Source organism: Phaenicophaeus curvirostris, chromosome 7, assembly GCF_032191515.1.
Source record: "Phaenicophaeus curvirostris isolate KB17595 chromosome 7, BPBGC_Pcur_1.0, whole genome shotgun sequence".
NCBI classification, from domain to species: Eukaryota; Metazoa; Chordata; class Aves; order Cuculiformes; family Cuculidae; genus Phaenicophaeus; species Phaenicophaeus curvirostris.
The window spans coordinates 40040840-40058372 of NC_091398.1; the positions used below are offsets into that span (position 1 = coordinate 40040840).

A 17533-nucleotide genomic window follows, 5' to 3' on the forward strand; every position below is an offset into this window, starting at 1 on the left:
AGCGTAAGGCAGAATTGCTGCTGAGACCACGTGAACCAACAGAGCTTCACTGCAAACTGCTGGTTTCTGGAAATGAATGATGGGGCTGAATAAAATCTGCCTTGTTTTGTCTGGGATAAAAATATGGTCCAAAAATCCCTCTCTCCTCCAAACCTTAGATATCTTAAAAGTATGGATATTAAACATTTCCATTGAAAGCCAGTTGCTGTCGGGTGGCTCTGGGGAAGCAGTGAGCAGAGAGGCTGGTGCGTGGGTAGGGGTGGACAGATCTCTTCTTGAGTAGGAAGGGACTCAGCTCAGGATTCCAAACGTATCTTGCTTCTTCATGCCGAGCATCACGTGTGACTTGTGTTATGTAGTGATACGTGTCCTGAAAGGAAACTCTCCCAGAGTGGAGCGTGTCTACCCACTGCTGTTGCTTGTTGAGCTGGTGGCTCCTGTTGTCCTCAGCTCTTGACCATCAGGACAGCGTTGGCTGGTTTAGTAGTGGACACGTACGGTTGGACATGATGATCTCAAAGGTCTTTTCCAACCAAATGGTTCCATGATTTGGCCAGCTCAGCTCCCAATCCATGTGGATTTAGCCATGAAGAGCTCAAATACGTGAATAGTGAATCCACTATCCCCTGCTCCCTCACCAAGGTGGGCTCCGGCTCGCTTTGCTGGGTGCTCTTCCTTCAGACCCCACAAAGAACCACTGATCCTGCTTCTTTTACCTTTCATGTGCCTGGGAGAAGCTTGTTTTATTTCCTTTCTGCTTCTAATCAGGATTTCATTTTCCCCTGGCTGATACGCATCTGTCAAGTAAACCAAATGGAAATTGGCATTTTCCTCATTGTTATCTGTTTCCCTCACTATTTTTATGGCTTTCACGGTGTTTTAATAAAAGGGCTGCTTTCGGATAAGAGCCAAGTATAACAACAGCCCCCCGATGGCCAGGGCGATGCTAGCCCTGCGTGGGTCTCTGCTGCGAGACAAACCTTTGGAGGCAGGGGTGGAAGGTCACATCCCCACCCCTGCAACAGCTTTCCTGAAAGAAACAAAAATCCTATGTATTAAATAATAGCGCTCACACTTTCAAAGTCGCTTATGAACTATCTCGGTATTGCAGATCTCTTGGTCAGTTTGAGTGGAAAAATAAAAAAACCCCAACATTCCACATGCTGGGTGGATGCCAGCAGCCAAGGGAAACCAGTGGCTCCTGCCTGGCTCTGCAGCCATGTCCTGTAGGGGTTTTTCTGTCCTGTTTGGTTTCTGAGGCATGTTTTCCTTATTTTTAAGGCATTGCAATCACGTGAGCTGCGTATTGAATGATGCATTAGCATCGTCTGTTCTTGGGGGGCTCCCCACAGCCTGGGTGCGGGATTGGGATCCTCCTGGAAGCTGCTGGGTTTTGGGATGGTTTCACGAGTGGTATCACAGGAGGAGTTTGATTCTGCTTAAATTAGTTCTCTTCATTTGGGGAGGTGGGAAAAGTACTTTGCATCATTTGTCATAGAGGGAATAAGTCACTTTGGAGTATGACTGAGGGAAAAGCAAGTGGTACTTTATGTTATTAACAGCAGCCAGCTGAGGTCAGAGACAACCTGCAGCAGCTGGAGCTCCTCATTTGCCTGAGATATGCGGAAAAGAAGGTGGAGCTTCTGGTTTACTGGAAAGGTTCATTTTCATGGGGTGTGAGCCTGTGTTGGATTGTGCATGTTTGAGATCCATCCCACAGACTCTCCTGGTCATCTCAAGAGGTCTGCAGCCACCCTGTTCCCTTTCTTCTCAGTCTAATTCTGTGAATTTTCAATGTTTTCTAAAAGAAGCAGTTAAAACTTCTCACAGTGCAGCTTCTGATGACTTTATCAATGTCCTATTCAGCTTTTTGCAAGCAATCACCAACCAGTTAAATTGTAAACGGCGACAAACCCAACCGCCCTTCCCCTTAGCTCCTGTTTGCAGTTCTGTCCAAGAGAGAATTTGCTGAGTCCTTTTTGCAGGTGGTGCCTACAGGGAAGCTGGGGAAGGGGGGTTTGTTCAGGGAGGGCAAAGATAGGATGTAAGGGAAGGGTTTTCAGCTGAAAGAAGGGAGATTGACATGAGATCTTGGGAAGAAATGTTTTGCTGTGAGGGTGGAGAGGCCCTGGCCCAGGCTGCCCAGAGCAGTGGTGGCTGCCCCATCCCTGGAGGGGTTCAAGGCCAGGCTGGATGGGACTTGGAGCAACCTGATCTACAGCAGGGGGTTGGAACTGGATGGTCTTTGAGGTCCCTTACAACCCAAACCATTCCATGGTTCTAGGATTCCAAGCCAATGGGAAGGCAGATGAAGGCTCATGGGAGCATCGTGGTGTTGGTGATGTGGGGTTGCTGGGGGCTGAGGTGGTGTCAGGGCTCCTCGCAGGTTTACTCTGCTCATTCCTGTTCTCTGCTGTTGCCCAGGTGAGGCTTTTCGGCCGCCGCATGAGTACGTCCTCCCCCGGCGATGGCCTCGCAGCCCACGCCAGCACGGGTGCTGCTGCTCAGCCTGCTGGCCGGCTGCCTGCCAGCCGTGCAGCCCAAGGACTTCACCGTGAAGGACATCGTCTACCTCCACCCTTCCAGTAAGACACCTTTGCGCGGGCTCAAAGCCACAGGCGACCCTGGTGCGGGGGCAAGGATGAGGGCGAGCGTGTGTTAAGGCAGGAGAAATATCAGAGCTGAGCTGAGTGCTGAGCAAATACACCCTATCCTTATAAAATGAGTTAATATAAAAGCAGATTATTGCTTCCACCATGAGGAACAGCTGGGGGACCTGGGGCTGTTCAGCCTGGAGAAGAGGAGGCTGAGGGGAGACCTCATCGCTCTTTGCAGCTCAGAGAATGGAGATTGTGATGAGGAGGGTGCTGGGCTCTTCTCCCAAGGAGCAAGCAATAGGACAAGAGGAGATGGTCTCAAGTCGTGCCAGGGGAGGTTTAGATTGGATATTAGGAAAAACGTCTTTCCTGAGAGAAAACCACACATGACACGTTTTAGTAGGCACGATGGCATTGGGCAGACAGGTGGAGTTGATGATCTTAGAGGTCTTTTCCAGCCTTAATTATTCTATGATTCCCAAAGGGATTAAAGGACAGATAGGGTTACAGGCTGAGCATGTCAGGAGCTTTTTGTTCACTATTTTCTGTTCCTCAGTAAACTCTCTGGCCATAAGAAGCAGCCACAGGGTTTGCCTGAGCACAGTTATGGCTGTGAGCAAGGGCCAAACACAACCCATTGCGGCTACGGCACCGACTGCTCCTGACTTTGTTTTGGTAACTTCCTGAAGCGATGCTGTAGCAACGTTCTGCATCTTCAGATCTCCTGTGGGCTCTCCTTGCCCTAGTCTATTCACTTCATCAGATACAAACGTAATTAACTCTACAAAAGAGGGCACTTGCAAAGCTCTCCCTGCCATCTGCTCCTCAAGGGGACTCACTGCCCTTCTGAATTCGGCTGAAAAATTTATATTCTGTACAAGCAAGACAAAAATTCCTGGTGTACAGAATCATAGAATGGTTGGGGTTGGAAGGGACCTTAAAGATCATCCTGTTCCAACCCCCCTGGCATGGGTTCATGCCATAAATGAAACCTGTTAGTGGTTCAGGGTGAGACAAGCCAATTTAATTAGTGCTGCTGTGTTGTCCAGGCTTGAGCTGCTCCTTGTGGGAGCCCACCAGAGGTGCTCTGGGGGTCTTGGTGGCCCTCACCCTGAGCAACCTGGGACAACAAGCAGTAAATACCTCTTGCTTTGCCTCTTGTACCCAAACTGGGCCTGGTCCAGAGCCAGTGGGTGTGAGGAGGAGGGAGAGGTGAGACGTGGCCTGCAGGACCGACGAGGTTCATCTTACTTTGCCCCATGGAGATAAACGTGACCTGTTCACCATTTGGCTTCTGAGAAGGTGGCAGCATCTTGGAGATGGATTGAATGCGCTACAGAAGCCCTGCCAGGAGACCACTTAAGAAGTTAAGCTCCTCGCTTGGCAAGATAAATTAGGATGGAGTCTGCTGTTAAAAACCTGAGGGTCGGCAAATTGATTTTCCTTTCCTTTGGGGACACCAGCCTGCCTTCCAAAGGGGCAGCTTGTTTCCTTGGTGGGACAGCTTCCAGGAGAATTTTAATCCATCTGATATTTTGTTATCAGCATAATAAAGTAGCCGTATTGGATGTGAGCTCTGATACCCACAGAGTAAGTTGTCCTTGCTCGCATTAACTCCCTTTGAAGTCAGCAGTGGGCACTTTTGCCATGTGAATAGGGCTGAACTGAGTCCTTATTGTGTCTGTCTGTGCCTTTTCTGCACCTCCACTGGTGAGAGGGTTTTTACAAATCACTACCAACTTGATGAAGTCGACAGGTGTATTTGTACAAGACCCATCAGAAGAGAACAAACGCTGCTGTGTGTCTCTGCGAGGCATAGCAGAACAGGATTAATTGGCTCATTTAACTGTATATTGTCTATTCCTTTCAGCCACGCCGTATCCTCACGGATTTAAATGTTTCACCTGTGAAAAGGCAGCAGATAATTACGAATGCAACCGATGGGCTCCGGATGTCTATTGTCCAAGAGGTAACCAGCTGCATGCTAGCGTTTAATTTAAACCCACGCGATGACAAGTGCTCGCTGTCCCCAGCGCAGGGACGGCTCTGAGCCCCTGTTCCTCCTTGTGTGTGCTGGGATGCTGGTGATCGCTGCCCCTGCTCGTAAGCCTCCTCGACAAGAAAGATGTGTAAGCGATACGAGTAATCCTTTAAGCTTTTCTGTCTCTGTGGTGGATGAAGTCTAGGACTTTCATCTTCTCCTTGTGCTCCTCTAGCTCAGCTGGAAATTAAATCAGGCTGACATTTAGTTAAGGGCTGTATTTCTCTTACTGGTGAGTACGGGACCAGTTCTTGCTTTGTTCCTTCCCCTCCCCTATGGTACAAGCCCACTCCTTTTGTCTGGTGTAACGATATGTTCAGTGTTTTGGGCTCATAAATCCCATCGGAATCTGTAGTTGGGAGCAGCTCAGAAAGGACTTTGGGGTACACGCACCCAAATATCAGGTGAAGGTATCACGGAGATCCCACTGCCTTACAGCTGCTCTTTTTGAGACTCTCACAAGCATTAAAGATTGTCTGCAGCCTCTGAGGACTGAGAAAAGGAGGCTGAGGGGAGAGCTTATCGCTGTCTACAACTGCTTGGAAGGACGTTGTAGCAACGTGGGTGCTGGGCTGTTCTCCCAAGTGACAGGAGGTAGGATGGGAGGGAATGGCCTCAAGTGGCACCAGGGCAGGTTCAGATCAGACATCAGGAAGAACGTCTTCGCAGGAAGGGTTCTTGGGCCCTGGCAGAGCCTGCCCAGGGTGCTGGTGAAGTCCCCATCCCTGGAGGGGTTTAAATGACGGGTGGATGAGGTGTTCAGGGATCTGGTTTAGTAGTGGACAGGGACGGTTGGACTCTACCATCTCAAAGGTCTTTTCCAACCAAGTGATTCTATGATGAAGTCCTGGACATGGGTTGGATGTGGACTGTGTCCTCACTGATGTGGGAACAGCGTGTGGCAGGAGGCAACTGGGGTGATGCAGGCAGGAGATGCTGCTGGGCTCACCGCTCCCCTCCTGCTTTCTGTAGTCTGAGTTTCAACATCTCTCCAGGATGTCTGTGGTCTGTTGCTGGGCATCACATGTGCCCTCAGAAAATATTTATTTTGGAAAGAGAAAGACTGTAACCCGTACTGCAGGGACAAACCAGCTGTGTTTGCAGCCTGTGTTGAGCGTGTTATCTGTCTGACAATTTATTTTCTTTGAGCTCAAATCAGCAAAACGACAATGATAAAAGAGCTGAGGCTGGCTGGCATCAGACGACACCAGTGTTCAGAGACGCTCCCTGTTTGGATAGGAGTAGGTGGTAATTAAATGGCTAACGACAGCATTACCTGTCGGTCACTGTGCAAGGAGACAGGAGTCGCTCCAAGATCTCTCTTTAGTAACAACCAACAGGAATGACTTGAGCAAAACAGATAAACCAATCTGGAAAGAAAAGTTAGTACTTAATGGCTGTTGAGGGGAGGGGAAAACCATGCTTTGGTGTGTCTGTAACTCATCAGCTGTGTCCATCCTGACCAGAGCTGGTATAGAATCATAGAATCAGAACCATAGAATCACCAGGTTGGAAAAGACCGATCGGATCATCGAGTCCAACCATTCCTTTCAAATACTAAACCATGTCCCTCAGTGCCTTGTCCACCCACCCCTTAAACCCCTCCAGGGAAGGTGACTCAACCCCCTCCCTGGGCAGCCTCTGCCAGGGACCAATGACCCTTTCCATGAAACCTTTTTTCCTAATGTCCAGCCTGAACCTCCCCTGGTGGAGCTTGAGGCCATTCCCTCTCGTCCTGTCCCCCGTCACTTGGGAGAAGAGCCCAGCTTCCCTCCTCTCCACAACCTCCTCTCAGGTAGTTGCAGAGAGCAATGAGGTCTCCCTTCAGCCTCCTCTTCTCCATGCTGAACACCCCCAGCTCTCTCAGTAGTTTGGGTCACCAGCCCTCCTGCCTGCTGGTTCATGAAGCAAGACTGGAGTTTGATCCGTGAGAAGGGACTAGCTGGAAATCTGAACCTATCTTTAATCCTCAGCACTGAAGACTTCTCATCTTCCTAAACTGGAGGGATTTGATAATGTTGTACCCAAAGCACGACCCATCGGTGCCCAGGCTGCTCTAACCCCGTGTTGCTCTGGGGCTGGAGCAGAGCTCTGCCTGCAGCACGGATCCTCTTGCTGCTGGTGTGATGGAAGCCAGGAAGGAAAAGTTGTTGGGTGAGCAGTCACCGTATTTCAGAACATCTGGGGAAGGGGGCGGGCACTGTGGCTTAAATGTTCCTCATTCTGCGGCAGTGGAAGCAAAGCTGATGGTGCCCTTGCTCCCCGCTCTGCAGAAATCACCTGGTGCCTTGGGATCCCTCATCCCCTGCACCTTCTGCTGGTATCTCTCAGCTTTCCATCCACCACAACTCCACAGCAGAAAGCTTTCATTAATTCAGCTTTTTTATTTAGTTGCTTTCATTTTCCAATGCGATTTCGAGCGTGTGTAAGGAAGCCACAGAAATGCAAGCTCAGGTTTGAGGAGTGACTCCAGGAGCCAGGGTTATCTGCTCAGATAGTTACCTTATCTCTGGAAGCCAGAGGGGCATGATGATGGTGTTGCCTCTCTCGCTGCAGTGATCTGAACCCTTCTTGGTTTGCTTGGTGGGAGAAAATGAGAAAATTCCATGCTGGTATATGCTATTATTATTATTTTTAAATGCAGTGCCATTGAAACCGAGCAAACAAAAATATTTTCATTAATTATTAAGTAGGACTTAGAGGCAACCACATTCTATGTGTAACAAAATACATTATAATGGAGAGTAAAAACATGAATCCTTGCATTGAAGAGAGATTAGAAGAAGCATTTCTTGGAAAGCAGGCATCCTGCTGAGCTTTAACCTTGTTTGCTGTTATTTATTAGCTACAGCTCAAGCAGAAAATGTGTTAGTGATCCAATTTGTATGCAAATAAGGCACTCAAAATACTCCCAGTGCTCTATTTTTGGAGTGCCTGGGGGCAGGTTGACGTTGTGATGATGGCAACCACCACGGTGACGTTCCTGCCACTGCAGGTGGCACCTGAAAGCACTGTTAGAGGCTGTAATCTGGGAAACAGGCTCTCAAAAGTCAACGTGTGACTCTGGGCCCTTTGGAAGAACAGATTCAGTGTTTCCCTACTCGGTTTAAATCGAAGAGGACAACTTTCTCCGGTTGGAAAGACGTACCAGTCTTGCTGGGTCTCAGTGTGCAGGGCTGGTTTGCTTACACTTTGTCTGTCTGCACCGTGATTTCTGGATTCAATAGCTGCTTTCTTCATTTGTGCTCCCTTCAAGGGTGCAGCAGGGTGCCCATGAGGTGGACCCCATGGAGAAGGTGCTGTGGTTCAGCATCACTCCTGGCAGGTCAAGACTGAAGGTCTGTTGTGGGTACAAGGATGCTGAAGTGCTGGAGCACGTCCAGACAAAGGCAACGAAGCTGGTGAGGGATCTGGAGCACAAGCGTTACGAGGAGTGGCTGAGGGAACTGAGCTTGGTTAATCTGGAGAAGAGGAGGCTGAGGGGAGACCTCATCGCTCTCTGCAGCTCCTGAAAGGCGGTTGTGGTGAGGTGGGTGCTGGTTTCTTCTCAAAGACAACAAGGGACAAGGATGAGAAGAAATGTCCTGAAGTTGTGCCAGGGGAGTTTTTGAGTGGATATTGGGAAAAATACTGAAAGAGTGGTGAAGCACTGCTAGAGGCTGCCCAGGACAGTGGTGGAGTCCCCATCCCTGGAGGGGTTCAAAAGACGTGGAGATGGGCCACTTCAGGACATGGTTTAATAGGCACAATGGGGTTGGGTTGATGGTTGGACTTGATGATCTTAGAGGTGTTTTCCAACCTCAGTGATTCTATGACTGAATTTCTTGGTTATTGCTGCAGAGCAAGTCCACAATAAGCAACACGATCCACTCGCTCAGGTTAATGTTAAACTTCTGCACTTCGTTCTGGCCAGTCCTTCTCATAGCACCTGTCATCATCACACCCACCCTCCTCTGAGACGCAAGGCAGACCAGAAAGCAGTGCAGAAGTTTAATATTAATCTGAATGAGTGGATCTTGTTGCTTATTGTGGACTCGCTCTGCATCTGCAGCCCTGCCTTGCAGGAGATGATGGCCAGAAGCAATGCTTGGTTCCTCGGTGCAGGGATAAATACACGTCTCCATGATGATTGCACAGTATTTTCTAAAAACACACATGGAAGAAAGAATGAAACAGCCTTAAAAGAGTTATAGGGCACTATGAGCTTTATTTGTTCCATCTGGGAGCTGTCAGGGCCGAGCTCTGCTGCACAGACAAAGCTGTTGCAGCAGAAATACAGCTCGACATTAGGAAAAAAATTTTCATGGAAAGGGTCATTGGTCCTTGGCAGAGGCTGCCCAGGGAGGGGGTTGAATCACCTTCCCTGGAGGGGTTTAAGGGACACATGGACGAGGTGCTGAGGGACATGGTTTAGTGATTGATGGGAATGGTTGGACTCGATGATCCGGTGGGTCTTTTCCAACCTGGTGATTCTATGGTTCTATGATTCCAGTGATGCATGCCCAGAGTTACTCCCCTTGGGGTAAAACCGTGAGCTTCTTAGGGCTGGAGAGCCTGGAAAAGTCATTAAGCACTGTGTGTGTTGCAGCCCCGGCTGGTTTGAAGGAAGACAGCACACCAAGCACCTCCAGGCTCTGGTGATAAGTCTATTTGCTGTGGATATCGCACTCGAGTTAAGAGCAGGTCAAAGATGCTACAGATGTCTGAGGGGTTTTATTGCCTCATAGATAATGTGTTCGACCAGCAATCTCGCTCGCCTGTGGCCGAATGCCTAAAAGATGAGAAGTACACAAGGGCTTTGCCCAGCAGAGATGGGGGCTGAACAGGAATGTTCACTTTAAATTAATTACACTCCCCTGTGAAAGCAACGATTTTATTAATAATAAGGTTGATTAATAAGAAGCAAGGTATAATTTAGAGTAGAACTATATAATGGCACGTTTCCCATGTTGAAAATCCAGTTTTCCTCTAGGAAAGGGAACGGCACCTTCATCTTCCTTCTGATGACCAAAGCATGAAATAATCCTCAACTCCTTCAAGCCTGAGGGTGACCACAGCGTTTACAATTCGTTCTGGTCTGAATTTTCTATCTGTTTTACAAGCGGCACGAGAGGAACATCTTAAAAAAAAAAGAAAAAGGAGGGGAATGGTCTTCCTTGGAGATGGTGGAGCCCACAGGAGAAGCGTGCAGAAGATGCACTGGGAATACTGCGGGGACAGTCCATTTCGTGGTGCTTTTCCCAAAGACTGGGAAACAGAAAAACATAAAACCTTCCAACTGTTCTGCTGGTGTTTCAGCATTATTTTATAGATGATAAAAATGAGGGGAGGGTGAAGGAGCTTCTCTGAGCTGGGAGCGGAGCGTGAGCATCGAGGACAGCTTGCGTGGGCTGTTAGGATATAAGGAAAGGGGCATCTGCAATGGGTCGTGTTTTAAGGTAATTCTAAAGAATTAATGATTGTGTGTGAAGCTAGGAAAAAATTAAACCTATACAAACAAAGGTTAAATTAAACCTATACAAACAAAGGTTAGCTTCAGCCATAAATGGATATTGCAAATATTCTCTTTTATTAAGGGAATCCTTGTAAAACTAAGTGTGCAAGATTTGGATGCTTATTTGAACCTCCCTCCCTTGATTATCCAAGTGTGCGTGTTTGTCTGTAACACAGAGACCCACAGTAGTTTTGATTAGTTCAAAGGTTTAGACTGGACATCAGGAATGATTTCTTCTCGGAAAGAGTTCCCAGGCCCTGGCAGAGGCTTCCCAGGGAGGTGGTGGAGCCCCCATCCCTGGAGGGGTTTAGAAGATGGGTAGATGGAGTTCTTAGTGATATAATTTAGTAGCAGACAGGTACAGTTGGACTTGATGGTCTCAAAGGTCTTTCCCAACCTTGGGATTCTATGATGAGGAGTACTGAGAAGAAATCTCCGTGTTCCAGAGTGCTTTGCAACCTCAGGTTTGCACCAGAGCTTGGAGGGGAGTGTGTGTGTCTGTGCTTAGTGACATTTATATCTTGCAATAACTATGCCAAATTTCTCCTGTTACATCTTAAGATCTAAGAAGAAATCTAAGACATTTCTTCCCATTTACAGGCTCCCACAAAACTTGAATTTAATAGGTAAACGCATTCTTCTTTCTTTCTAGGAACACGATACTGCTTTAGCCAACACATGATGAAAGCCACGGGCGAGAGCGTCTCCGTCACCAAGCGCTGTGTGCCGTTAGAGGACTGCCTGTCTACGGGGTGCACGTATATAAAGCATGAAGAATACAAGGTAAAGGATAAGAAGTTGCTTTTTTTCTCCCCTACAAAAACTGGGCAGAACCTTCTGGCCTCTGCTGGAAGTCTGACTGGTTCCGTGGGTAAACCAGCGTGGCCAAAAATGAAGTTTCTCTTCTTAACGAGATCCAGCTCGTTTCCATTTACAGAAACAAAGGGCTAACCTATCTCAGAACAAAATAATGACCTCTTTAAATAGCTCTCCTGGCAGCAGCTCAGGGGAGCAAACCTCTCCCTTCTGGCTCAGGAGTGCTGCAGAACTGCAGTGTGTTTGGTGGCCTTTGCTCCACCACAGGTACCCACCAACCATCTCTTCGTTTTCTTATTGAAATGGGTCGGGGGAAAGCCCTGAAACCTTTGGAGCAGACACGTTCTATCTGAATCCAGCAGTTAATTTAGTAAAGATTTTGCTGAAGGCAAATAAATGACCTTTTTGACCTCCAGCAGGTTAAAAGTAAAAGTACTGAAGTACTCCTTCCAAGACTGAAAGGGGCTGCAGGAAAGCTGGGGAGGGGCTCTGGATCAGGGATGGCAGGGAGAGGACGAGGGGAATGGCTGAAAGCTGGAAGAGGGGAGATTGAGATGAGATATTAGTGAGAAATGTTTTGCTGTGAGGGTGGGGAGACCCTGGCCCAGGCTGCCCAGAGCAGGGGTGGCTGCCCCATCCCTGGAGGGGTTCAAGGCCAGGCTGGATGGGGCTTGGAGCCCCTGATCCAGTGGGAGGTGTGGGACTGGATGGGCTTTAAGGTCCCTTAAAATCATTTCCCCTTGTCCTCTCCCTGATCCAGAGCCCCTCCCCAGCTCTCCTGGAGCCCCTTGCAGCACTGGAAGCTGCTCTAAGCCCTCCCTGGAGCCTTTTCTTCTCCAGGCTGAACAACCCCAACTCTCTCAGCCTGTTATTTTGCAAATAACCAAGTTCTTTCTTCCAGATCTGCACCTCCTGCTGCGAAGGAAGCATCTGCAACTTGCCCCTACCCAGGAACACAACAGACGCCGTGTTTACAACCCTCTCCCCCCTCAACAAAACACAGAGACTTTCACATCCCGCCCTGCTGACCACGGCGTGTCTCTGGCTGGGGTTGATGTCACAGCGCTGGGTCACGCTGCCACACGCCGCGGGGCCGGCCAGCTGAGCTGGGTGAGAACATCTGCAGGGACATTCAACCTCTCCCTCCGGAGCCTGCGCTTTGGAGTTGTCTTCGAAAGACTCCTTTTCCTCCTTATTTTACGTAAACGATGAACTAGCGAGCCTGGGATGTAGAAGGGGTAAAAACCAGAGTTTCTCTACTGTTTTCTGAAGACAAACGTTCCCCAAATCCATCGCTGAGACCAATGGCTTTTCTTAATGTGTCTTTCCTTGATGAAGAAGTGTTATTTAAATGTCCTATATCATTGCCAGCTGCTACTGTCATCACTTACCCATTTGGGACTCGTTATGCTTTGTCACAGCACTAACTCCAGTGTCTCCTTAACCTGAGAACGTAGGGTAGATATTCCGACTCTGTATTATCTTTGCAGTCTTCCCACATCTCCTCCTCCTCTCGGAGAGGGCAGGAGCGTGTCGTGAGGCAGGGAGGGATGAGGGCAAAGGAGCAGCCGCAGCTTGGATCGGGCCAGCATCACACACAGATGCTTCCTCCAAGGTCATTCACTAGCAGTAGGAAGAGCCCCCTCCAAAAACACACACTGAAAAATCACTTTGGTTTCTAAACCGAACCAGAAAATCTCTAAAAATCCTGTTGTTAGAGCATAATTAGAGAGGGGAGGGGGGCGTATGGTCCTTACCCCCCTCTCTCAAGGAGGAAAGCGTAAAGAGAGCCAGTGGGTGTCCAGGTTTGCTTGCTGCCAGATTTTGGGGTTCTGAATGGTTTCACCTCTTGGCAATTACTCCTAAATCCTGAGAAAAAGTTGATTTTGAACAGCTTCTGTTATTTTATTTAATTCACTCCTGCTAGGGAGTATGGACTATTACCACCTACAACTGAATTTTGGTGACCGGCGTTGCTTGTTTTGCTCAAAAATCATGTATGCAATATTTATTTTTGTATGTTGAGTAGGATCTAAAGAATTTAAGAGAGTCTTAATACTGATATTGCCTGGTAAAATGGTTGTTTTGCAAGCACATAAGCCTGTAATATATAAATTATCGTTAAAAAAAAATATATATATTTTGCATCACAACTGAGAAAGAATCCTCTTGGTTTTGCAGGGTCAGGAATAAAAGCAGGGTGTCCAAGACTTGTTTTAAAGTTAAACCAAACATTTTTATACTTAATTCTTTGTTGCTTTTTTTTTTTTTGTAAAAAATCCACTATAGTCATAAATTGTTCTTCTTTTACAAATTAATTATTGGCTAGTCGTGCTCCAAGGTAACTTGTGCTTTATCAAGTTATGCTCTGCTTATGCTCTGAAAAAGGGTAATGAAGGAAACCAGTGCTGGAATCCAAATGATTTGCAAATACCTTCAGTGCTTTGAAAGGGACCAGCAAGCCCTCATCTCACAGCATCTGTGGTGGATACATTTGATAGCTGGAAAACTGCAGATCTGAGCACACAAGGCGCTGTCTCGAGCTCTGTGGCCTTTGGAGTGAACTCTACTTGCACTACGAGTTGTTTTATTGGAGGCAAAGGAGGAGGAGAACCAAGGGCAGCGCTCCCAGCTTAGCTTCAGGTGACTTCTCTGGGGAAGAAAAGCACGCTGGAAGCCTCAGCGTGTTTTGCCAAGTGATGTTTCTGAAAATGAATATATAATTCCTAGTGAAAAATGAGCTGCAAACACTGTTTCTTCCCTCACTTTTAACTTTTTATATAAAACTAACTTTCCTGAGCAAAGGGTGACCTCACTCGCTGACAAACCATGTGTTTGGACGTCATTTCAGCTCTCCTGTGACTTGCTAACAGATCGCTAGCATTAAGAGGGGAGTTGCAATCTGCTATTTTCTGCAAGTTAGACTTAATATCTCTAGAGAACCTGAAGAAACCCTACCCTGCAGTCTTTACGGGGCATTTCCCCCTTCCCTGCAAGCTTTCTCCAGCAGAGGAAGGCCAGCAGAGACGCTCACTCTGGAGGGGTTGGGGGAGAATGAGGTGTTAGGACTTCTCCAACAGCAATTTAAATATTTATTTATTATTATTATCCTGCAAAAAAGGAAGAGTTTAAGCCTGGAAGGTCCTCCCTCAGCAGTTCAGCTGCTCTCCTGAGGCAGAGTCAAGCATGTTGGCAGCGCTGTTGTGTGAAATCAGGGCTGGATCCAGGACAAGTGCTTTGAGAACGCACGTTGGGAAGCCGGCATGATCTGGAAGCACGGGAATGTGGGAAGATCTTCCTTACCTGTTCACCTGAGATGGGCTTGAGGCTGCTGGCTGTATCGCAGACCAGCAGCAGCACCTCGCGGGGAGCTCCCTGCTCTCTCATGCTGGTGGTGGCGGCTCAATGCTTTGATAAGGATGTATATAGTTTTATGTTGGGCCTCGCTAAACACCTGCAGTTAGGAGCCAGTCAATAAGATATGCAGCCAGCAGAGAGAAGCTCCTGACCTGAGCTGACTCCCTAGGCCAGTAGCCTACACTCAGGTTTATGCCTGTGCCTTTGGGCTTCTCTGTATGTCACCTCCCTCTATTTTCAATATATTTTGCAGTTTAATTATTACTTAATAGAACTCACCAAGCCTAAGCTGTGGTGTGGTAACTCTGAGCTAGCTAGATAGGTATAAATGTGTGAGCTGAGCCAGAGGAAGGGGGGCGTTTCTTTGTAAGATGCTGCACTTCAAGGAGCATTACCACAACATCAGTGTGGTACCTGCAGGGAGATCATAGAATCGCTTGGTTGGAAAAGACCTTTGAGCTCGAGTCCAATCATCCCTGTTCACCATTAAACCAGATCTCCGAGAACCTCATCCACGAATCTTTTAAACTGGTGGGCACAGCTCTGCTCTTCAAAAGGGACGTAAGCGCAGCCCAACTGCGCTGCTACCTCCGGTTGTGCTACCAGGGTTATGGACATCGGGCTTAAAAGAGCAAATTAAGGTGACTGAGAGCAAGCAGGGTAACTGCACAGGATCCTCCCAGGTCGCTGTGCCCCGTCTGCCCCTGGAGATGTTGGGGTTTTTTAAAGCACATAAATGGTGAGCTGCACCGTATTTATTTTTAGGCTTTCTATATGCAATAGTGCTTTTAAAGATCTAATTTTTTAACTCTTGTAAATGCTGTACATTTGTATAAATAAATGTTTTAAATATTCAGATGATGCGTGAGGTGTCTGCTGACAATCTATCAGTGCCATCATAGAATAGTTCAGGTTGGAAGGGACCATAAAGGTCATCCAGTTCCAACTCCCCTGCCCTGGGCAGGGACACCTCCCACTGGATCAGGGGCTCCAAGCCCCATCCAGCCTGGCCTTGAACCCCTCCAGGGATGGGGCAGCCACCCCTGCTCTGGGCAGCCTGGGCCAGGGTCTCATCACCACTCTCATCATGAAGAAATTCTTCCTTCTGTCTAGTCTAACTCTGCCCCTCTCCAGTTTATACCCATTGCCCCTTGTTCTATCACTCCAAGCCTTTGTGAACAGCCCCTCTCCAGCTTTCTTGGAGCCCCTTTCAGCACTGGAAGGTCACTATAAGGTCTCCTCAGAGCCGTCTCTTCTCCAGCCTGAACAACCCCAAGAAACTGCCAGCCAGTTCAACTCTGCTTCTGGTAGATGGTATCACCACACCTCTGCAAAGCTAGCAGGAAACACAATGGAAAAATACTTAATATACAAATACTATGGCATTTTCACAACCAAAATGATGGCTTGGCACCTGAAAACATCCCTCTTACCAAAATTTTAGGTTTTCTCCAGAGGAAATACATTCCAACAAGTTAATTTCCCAACATTTTCTACCAGTCATCACTTAGTCACTATGGGACATCGCTGTGTCTCTTCTAGAAACAACCCCCTCCCCAAAAGCCCAGCCCTCAGACAGCATTTGCTTTCCGTAAAGCTTTCCCCGTCCGCCAGACACTGCAAGTTTAGCAGGAGAGATTACTTTCTCGGTGAAGCATAACACCCAGCTGCATGAAATTTCAGTCTCGTAATCCCGTTAGCTTTCCCCCATCAGACTCCACACCAATGAGGCCTTTGTGTTTGTGCAGCTCCTGAAACAGCAGCCTGAGCCGGACTGCAAAAAAATTAAGAGCAAGAATTGCCACTGCCCAGGTGAAGGGTTAGTACTTTAAAGGCACCACAGCAGCCCACGGGAGATAAAAGCCACACTCAGTCTGCAACTATTATTTAATCCCAGTTTTTACGTGGATTTCAGGTTTGGGTGCCAGGTTAAAACTCCAATGCCACACTTTGGATTAAGTCCAGGTAAGATCACCATTTTCATCCTTAGCAGCATACTTGTAAAGAGAAAAAAAACCCCTCATCCTGCCCCAAGTCAGCAACGATCCTGCCCCTACCCTTCACACACTGGTTTTCATTTCCACACCTCTACACAGATACCCTTCACTCCTGCACCTCTGGGGCTTCTCATCTTGTTCTTCATCACCAACCTCTATGTTTCCACATTCTTGAAACTTTATGTACTTCTAGATTTAAAAAAACACTTGCCAAGCAATATTCCCCCTTCACGGGAGAAAAGACCATTGGACAAAATACAAATAAAAATATATCCAACTCCTACAAGTAAACAAAGCTGTCCTGAAAATAAACACATCAGCTCCACCACAGCGTTTAAGTTCTATTCAAATTAGTAAATTACTTGGTTCAAGATTTCTCAGCTTCAGGTTTTCTTGAGCTAAGCCACCCTCTGGCTTATCAGCTGGGGGTCTGGGGCTGAGCAGCAGCCGTGTGGGCTCTGCAGCAAAGCCAGCCCTCGGGAAACACCAAACGCTGCTACCAAACCACCCAAGTATTTTAGCACTGCTTGACTTCACTGAACGTCTTGAGGCTTTTTCTCCTGTGACATCAGCCTCTCAGCAAAGACCACATCACACGTCACGCTTGTCAAACCGCTGCTCGGAGGGAGAACAAATAGTTTGCAGCCAACTATACAATTCATGCAACCATGCTGGGCTGCCCTTCTCCTCAGCTGCTTCTTCCACCCCAGCACAAGCCCAGAAAAAAGCCCCTCCAAAAACCTGTGGGACATCCACAGAGTCTTTAATCCCTCACGACCAAAGTAATCAGCAATTTAAATCACTTCCACAGACCGAGAAGGCTGAGAGCACCCCACAGCCAGAACTTACCCCACGTCGAAGGGCAGGACACGAATCAAACCCTCTCTTGAAGAAGCAGGATTAGTCCAACAGCTCAGCTAAAAAGAGACCCCACCACAGGGCTGAGAAGGAACCAGCTGTAGCCCATTGAGCCTCGATTGCTGACCTGCTGGAAACCTGCCTCTCCCATAACGAGGGGGACAGGTGGGGGCAGTAATTTAACTAGAAATGGGGTTGGTTTGGTGGCTCGCAGCAAACCCAGCTCTGCTGCGCTGCTGCTAGAATTTGCTATTTTAAGAATTTCTGTGTTTAAGTGTAAAGTTTAGGATGAGATCATGAACAAATCATTCTGTCCCAGTCACCTGGTTAAGGCACACGTTGGTGTAAGTGCCCCGAGATTAAACCCTGCACA

General features: G+C 47.9%; 1 protein-coding gene across 5 annotated transcripts in view; it reads left to right on the forward strand.

The window, feature by feature from the left end:
- LYPD6 (LY6/PLAUR domain containing 6) overlaps positions 1 to 12258 on the forward strand; it is a 45629-nt gene extending 33371 nt beyond the window's left edge. For all 5 annotated transcript variants that reach the window (XM_069861824.1, XM_069861820.1, XM_069861823.1 and 2 more), the window contains exons 2-5: positions 2425 to 2585; positions 4468 to 4566; positions 10785 to 10915; positions 11850 to 12258. In XM_069861824.1, coding sequence (XP_069717925.1) covers positions 2468 to 2585; positions 4468 to 4566; positions 10785 to 10915; positions 11850 to 12053 — 552 coding nt within the window. In that variant the 5' untranslated portion in view covers positions 2425 to 2467 and the 3' untranslated portion in view covers positions 12054 to 12258. The remainder of the gene's footprint in view (positions 1 to 2424; positions 2586 to 4467; positions 4567 to 10784; positions 10916 to 11849) is intronic.
- Positions 12259 to 17533: the final 5275 nt, after the last annotated feature.